This window comes from Helianthus annuus, chromosome 9 (genome assembly GCF_002127325.2).
Source record: "Helianthus annuus cultivar XRQ/B chromosome 9, HanXRQr2.0-SUNRISE, whole genome shotgun sequence".
Taxonomy (NCBI): Eukaryota; Viridiplantae; Streptophyta; class Magnoliopsida; order Asterales; family Asteraceae; genus Helianthus; species Helianthus annuus.
Genome location: NC_035441.2, coordinates 14300720 through 14307820, shown reverse-complemented (window position 1 = coordinate 14307820; position 7101 = coordinate 14300720). Strand labels below are relative to the sequence as shown.

Sequence of the window (7101 nt, the reverse complement as noted above, 5' to 3'; positions counted from 1 at the left end):
CTCATATGCCGCTATGTAATAAAAGTTAATTTAAACAAGAATCGAATCAATTGTGAAACAGGGAAAACAAATAGTTAAATAACAAAATAAAAAGACCTTGAGTGAAAGCATTGTCTGCAAACCAAATTGTGAAAGAAACCGTACAGGCTGTTTCTAGAAAACGATTATATTTTTTTTTTGGACGGTAAACAACTCTATATATATGAATATATAGAGAAAACAAACAAAAGAACAGGAAACAACGAGACCCGGACTTATACAATGTCCGCTACATCGAAATTTATCATTTTTTCACATATAGGAGAAGAATTCTTCGCCTTATTACAAAACCAAACAAAAAACAACTTGGTGTACACTTTGATGACGGTCATTCCTATGCATTTAATTTAATGAAAAGGATAGGGATTACACCCAGTCGGTGATAACAAACCAACCTCCCAACCTATCACTTTCACGCTTGAAAAAAAAGTTGCTCACTCCTTTTTTTTACTGAAATATATATGTTTCCAATAAATGTATAGAAATTGCCCCCTATAAATAGTTTGTTTTAGTCGACCCTTGAAGTATACATTCAATGGAATCTACTTCAGCCTCATCAGCGCATAAGAGGTTCAAGTATCATGTCTTTTTGAGTTTCAGGGGTGAAGACGTCCGCAAGACCTTTGTTGATCATCTCTATCATGCTCTTCACCAGAAAGGCATTATTACCTACAAAGACGATGAAAGAATTGAGAAAGGGGAAAGGATAAGTGAGTAGCTAATGAGATCCATCGAAGAATCCAGATTTTACATAATTGTGTTCTCCAAGAACTATGCGTCTTCATCATGGTGCTTAGAAGAGCTCGTAAAGATTATGGAGTGCCAGAAGACAGCTGAGCAGACTGCTTACCCCGTCTTCTATGATGTGGAACCCACTGAAGTCCGCAACCAAACAGGGGCAGTTGGAGAAGCATTTGCAAAACATGTAGAAAAAGAGGGTATTGGGAGATGGAGAGATGCTCTGAAAGAAGCAACCGGTCTGGTTGGGTGGGAGTTGAAAAACACTGTTGATGGGTAATCCTTCATCTTATTTATTAATTTGTTAATACTACGCATATATTCAATGTTATGGATTTAAAACTAACTTCTCATGTGAGATTTCGAGTAATCTAATTAATTGAATCTTTAATACACAGGCATGAAGCTAAATTTATCCATCAAATTGTTCAATACATTTCACCCAAGCTACATTTCGTTAACTTGAGAGTCGATCAGAAGGTAGTAGGCTCATCTTTAGAAAGCATTTGTGGTTTACGATATTTAAGAGAGCTTAGAGTTGAAGGCAGTATTCGGGAGGTACCCAAGGATATGTGGCGGTTAGAATGTGTAGAGAAGCTATCTTTCCGTATGAAAGAGATTAAACATCTTCCGGATAGCATTTGTATGTTCAAACATCTAAAATATCTTGAAGTCAGTTCTTGTTTACATCTTGAGCAGTTACCCGAGAATATATGTAGTTTAAAGTGTTTAGAGGAGTTACATCTAAAGGGTTGCACATCCTTACTAGATATTCCGAATGGCATCTGTAAGTTGAAATGCTTAAAACGTTTAGAGCTATCCTCTTGTCATAAAGTTGAGAAATTGCCCAAGGAACTGGGATGTTTAGAGTGCTTGGTGGAGTTACACCTAACGGATTGTATATCCTTACGAGATATTCCAAATAGCATAGGCAGGATGAAATGTTTAAAACGTTTACATATCTCCTCTTGTCATCGAATTGAGAAATTGCCGGAGGAACTTGGGTGTTTAGAACGTTTAGAGTGGTTAGACCTAACGGATTGTAAATCCTTACAAGATATTCCGAACAACATCGGTAGGATGAAATGTTTAAAAAGTTTAAATATCTCAAGTTGTAAGCAACTTGGGAAATTACCAGAGGAACTTGGATGTTTAGAATGTTTGAGAGAACTAAATATAGACGATGCGGGCATAAGTCATCTTCCGCATACCATTTTTAGATTGAAAGGTTTGTCCATTGTTGGGTCTAGGAGGTGCCTTGAGTCGTACGGTTTTAAAACCTTGACAGACTTCACAAGATTCAAAGCCTGCTACTACGTATAGTTGTAGTTAACATGAGTTTTCAAAGGGATAATTCAAAAAGAAGTATTCAAGTTCGGCATAAGTTAATGATCCATGTTCGAGCGGATTAGTCCGGTCTTTGAATGTATGAGTCTATGAATATTTAAGTCTGTGTTTTGTAGAATGTAACGGGGAATTTCTTTAATTGTTTTTTTTTTCAGCCAAAAATTTAATTGTTTTTTTTTAATCGTTATGGAGCCTTATCCGACTTAGAGCCATCTAAGTCTATAAACAAAACGAACAGAAAATCTTCATCTACTAACAAGTGACATGTGACACTTTTGCCCTGAGGACCAAGAATCACCTCCTCAGCTAATTCTTCACATTCAGTAAGCCAAATAAACAGCATTACAAATCTCAATTTCACAACACAAGATTTGCTGCTAATTCTCGATAAAGATACCAACCATCAGTAATCGACTAATGAAGTTTATTAGGAAAACCGAGTGTGGGTAAAAGTTTAACGAGCATACTGAAGGATGTGTCTCAAACAAATATTGTCACCAATGTACTTTATGTTTTTTAGTAACTTGGACGGAATCTTAGTTTGCATATCCATCACTAAAGTTCTGTGAGAAATTTTAACATATGTCTTTTTTTTATGTTTGTTTTATTTTAGCAAGGCTAATTGCACCCTAAAGTACCGCTTTGGTTGGATTAGTTTCTATTGGGGTACCACACGTTGTTATCCCTCATTGGCACTAGATGAAAGAAATAAAAAGGAAAACCAGCTATACAACAAAATGAATGCGACACACATGTTTGTCTCATTCATCTTTTTTTCCCCTATTCCCTATTGATTGAAGTAGCTTCGGTTAATTTTTGCTTGTTTCGCTAATTGGCAATCCAGTCCAATTGGTTTGAAAATAAACATAACCTCCACCTTAGATTATGGTTCGGTTGGAGGTTACAACCGACCCATGACACCCGGAAGTACCATTGTATGTTAGTACATCCAACTATTACTTTATGATATAAAAACATCTTATAAGTGACCAATTACCTTCTTTATAAGGTAGTCTATTTGATAATCTTATTGTATTTGATAGGATCAAATTACAAAGCTCCTAAAAATAAACCCACTATACCTATAAAAAAAACCTAAACACCCACCCCCACCCCACAAGTACCCCAAAAACCTAAAACCCCCACCAACCCTTTTATTTGTGTGTGTGTGTGTGTGGGGGGGGGGGGGGGAGGGGTGTTTGGGTTTTTTGGGTGGGTGAGTGGGGTGGGGGTGGGGCGTTAGGTTTGGGGGGGGGGGGGGGGGCGTCCGGCCTCCTGAACTTTTCGCGCAGTAGTGTTACGTATGTACTTTTCGTATAGAATTTTTTAAGTATATACGTTTTCGACCCCTCGGTTTAAAAAAAAAAAAACAAATTTTAGGTATATACATTTTTGACCCACCGGTTAAATTTTTTTTTAGGTATATACGTTTTCGATCCCCGGTTTTATAAAAAAAGAGTTTATTATAAAGCCCAAATAAAATATTTAATCAGATCTATTCATCCCAAATTAGATTGTTATGTTTATTATAGCCCAAATTAAAAGCCCACCTAACATTCTATAAAAAAAAACAAAAAAAACCCAAATCGCTGGATTGGGGGGGGGGGATTACGAACAGATCAACAGAACACTAAAAAAAAACCATCACTTTTGCGGTCTTGTTCGCTGGAATTGCTGACTGCTGAGGAGACGAGGAGACGAAATTGTTTGTTGGAATTGCTTTTGTGGTCTTGTTCGACTTCTTTAATCTTCAAGTATGTGTTTTTTATCTTTAGGTTTAATTTAGGGCTTCAATTTATGTGATTTTGGTTGAAATTATGGGTGAAATTGGTCCCATTTTTTGCCCTAAACTTGTTGAATCTTTTTGTAACTATTAGAGTTTGCAATTTAGGGTGATTTGTTTTGTTAACTTGTGTTATTAGGTTATGCTATGGGGAAGAATAAATTTATAACTTCTTTTTTCAAAAGAAAGAATGAAGAACAAGTAGAGGGAATTGGTGATGGAAACAATGAGATTAAACGTCAAAAAGCTTCAACAAGCGAACCGATTAATGAAGCGAATAATGAGTGAACATTTTTTATGTGATATTAGTGTTTGACCCGACCCGACCCGAATTGAATCACCGACGTCCGACCTGAACATACACCTCGAAACTACGCGATAAATTTTTTTTTAGGTCTGTTACCTTCCGACCCCTCGAACTTTTTTTTCAAGCTTCGCCACTGTTTATAGTGTCTTTTTACAGTTCTTATTTTTAGCAGTTTTTGTAGAATAGCTTAACCGTTATTGTATATATCGATTTTTTTAGGAAAAGGGCATTGCCCTGGAAAAACTTTTATTTCAAAGAATGAAAAAATTACAAACAAAAGGCACTGTGAAACCCGGGAGCCCGAAGAAATAAATAGTCCAAAAAGATGTAGCAAACTGTCAAAATCTAACAATTGGGCGTGGAGTCCGATTTGGACTAATCACAACCAAATACAAAATGTATCTCCAATGGGCCAACATAGGCCCATCTCATAACACCAAATAATATGCCTATCTTGTTGAGCCCAACTAAAAACATCATCCAATACACATCTATTACAACCCAACAAACGAATAAAATACGGAATTTTCAAGTTGGCGATGAAAGAACTCTTGAGCCCGCCTTGCACAATCGCCATTTATTGGACTCCAAAGAGCCCACAAAGATATCCAAGTTGGCTTCCCTTAAACTCACGGATCACCAGCTTTTCAAGATGGTGCCAATCAATCTGGTCCAATTAAAAAACCCATAGTACAAGCCCATATATTAATTATAATCAACCCATTGGACACTACCATCTCTACTAAAAAATATTACGCCATTTGGGCCGCCTCCCACCCAAATAGGTGAACGACTACAAAAGGTGGCCCGTATGAAACATGATTTTGATAAGTTATGTATTAAATCTGACCCATAAGGGTTTATGCTTGCTAAACCTTATACACGTTTTTGCTCAATATGCTTTGACTTTGACCATCATCATAATCACCCAATAATCGAGCAAACTTCATATTCTTCTGCAACCCTGTTTCATCCATTGAATGCTCTCCAATTAGTCTAGATTCTTGCTTGTACATGCATCTCGTTTTTAGCCTTTTGTATCTCGTTTTGATTGTCCATGGATGTTGTAGGTTGGTTCTATGTCAATTAATGCTAATAGTTTCAAGATCTGATGTTTTTCTTAAACGTTGAAGTGGTTGGATTGATGGGTTGGTAAGGTTTGGGGAGATGACGGAGATAGAAGGGGTCGCTGGATCAAAAGGATTGGGGAGGATGACGGGTGGTGGTTTGAAGAAGAAGTGGGGATGGGGGTGGGCCTCACAATTTTTATATTCTTTTTTTAGTTTAAGGGATAAATAAGTAATTTCACATGTTTAACTAAAATTTAGGGTAAATTACTTTTTGAGTCCTTATATTTTATTGGTTTTAACCACTTGAGTCCAAAAGCAAAAAGTTTAATGACCTGAGTTCCTATAAACATTTTCTTTAACCATTTGAGTCCAAATTTTTAACACTGTTAAAATTTTTTGGTTAAATATTATTAAATGATCAAAATACCCTTATATTTAAAAAATAAAAAATATCTCTCTCTCTCTCTATCTCTATTTCTTCACCTTCATATCTGTTTTTTTCTCCCTCTTCCACTTTTTTTTTCCTTTTCTTCTTCGTAGAGAGAGAGAGAGAGAGTTAGGGCTACCGGCCTCTTCACCCCAGCGCCAACATCTGCCATTGACATTATTTTCTCACGGAAACGAATATAAGATGTCACATGTCAAACAAAGCAATGAATAACAAATCTAGGCATGCTAAGTCTCTAACCTGTGTAGGTGGACGATTTTCATCACCAACAAACTGTGTGTTGTTAGTGGGTATGTGGAAGCTTATCCCCATCAATGAATCATTCTACATTAATATACAAAAAAAAAAAAAAAATACTATAATTAATATAGACTTCAAGTCTAGCATTGTAAAAGTGCACATACTAAAATTAGTTAACAAACAACAATCTCATTTGCACCGGTTGTCATCCACGTGGAATTCCAGGATGACATCATAGGGATGAGCAAATCGTTCTTGGTATCGGTACCGAATTTACCGAACCAGGTACTTTTTCGGTACCGATTCAGTACCGGCTTTTAGCATTTTCGGTACCGATACGGTACCGGTATTTACCGGTTTCTACTCTCAAATACCGGTACCGTACCAGTATCAGTCTTTCCTTGAAGCTGTGTTTGCGACACATCAGCTAACGAGATTTCAAACGCTTGTTTCTGACCAACGTTAAAAGACAACATATTGCCTGAAAATTTTCAGAAAGTAAAATACTCAATTATTCAAACAAGTTTTAGATAAATTTTTTGTTCACATAAAACACAGAGACTCAAAAAGTAATTTACCCAAAAATTTAACAACGTTAGAATAAGGACCATTCGTGTTACATTTTTATAATCATTGAGATCAAATGTATAATTATTAAAGTATGAGGATCAAGCTTGGAAAATCTACAAACCACATGGACCTAACTCAAAGATTAATAAATAATTAAATACTAGAACCTTTCCCCCCAAATTATGAATCTCCCTTCCAATCCCAATTGTAAACCCTAACATTCTCCATGACTCTGCACTCCTCTTTTGGTGGAAGAAGTTGTCGGATGTGATGGGATTCTCATGCTTACCCGACCCGATAACACACCTCGAATGGGATACAAATCCAAGCAGGTACTCTTCTTTTTTCTCTTATAAATCAAAATATTATGTATTTCTCAGCTGCAATCTTTCATCTTTACCCTTAATGGTGGTTTCCTGTTTCTATTAGGGTTAACTTTGCTGTAATTCGATTGTAATTATTCTGCACTTAAAACATAATATATTTGCTCTCTATGCTGTAATATGATCTTGTTTCTGTAACTAAGGTTTAAAAATAGAAGATGATTTTAAATGTATTT

At 36.2% G+C, this 7101-nt stretch overlaps 1 protein-coding gene across 1 annotated transcript; it reads left to right on the top strand.

Annotated features, from left to right (window-relative positions):
• The first annotated feature begins 760 nt into the window (after positions 1-760).
• On the top strand, positions 761-4195 carry LOC110875281 (disease resistance protein RUN1-like). The gene is made up of 3 exons (XM_022123478.1): positions 761-1053; positions 1176-1564; positions 4047-4195. The coding sequence occupies exons 1-3, from the start codon at positions 761-763 to the stop codon at positions 4193-4195; spliced, it is 831 nt and encodes a 276-aa protein (XP_021979170.1).
• Positions 4196-7101: the final 2906 nt, after the last annotated feature.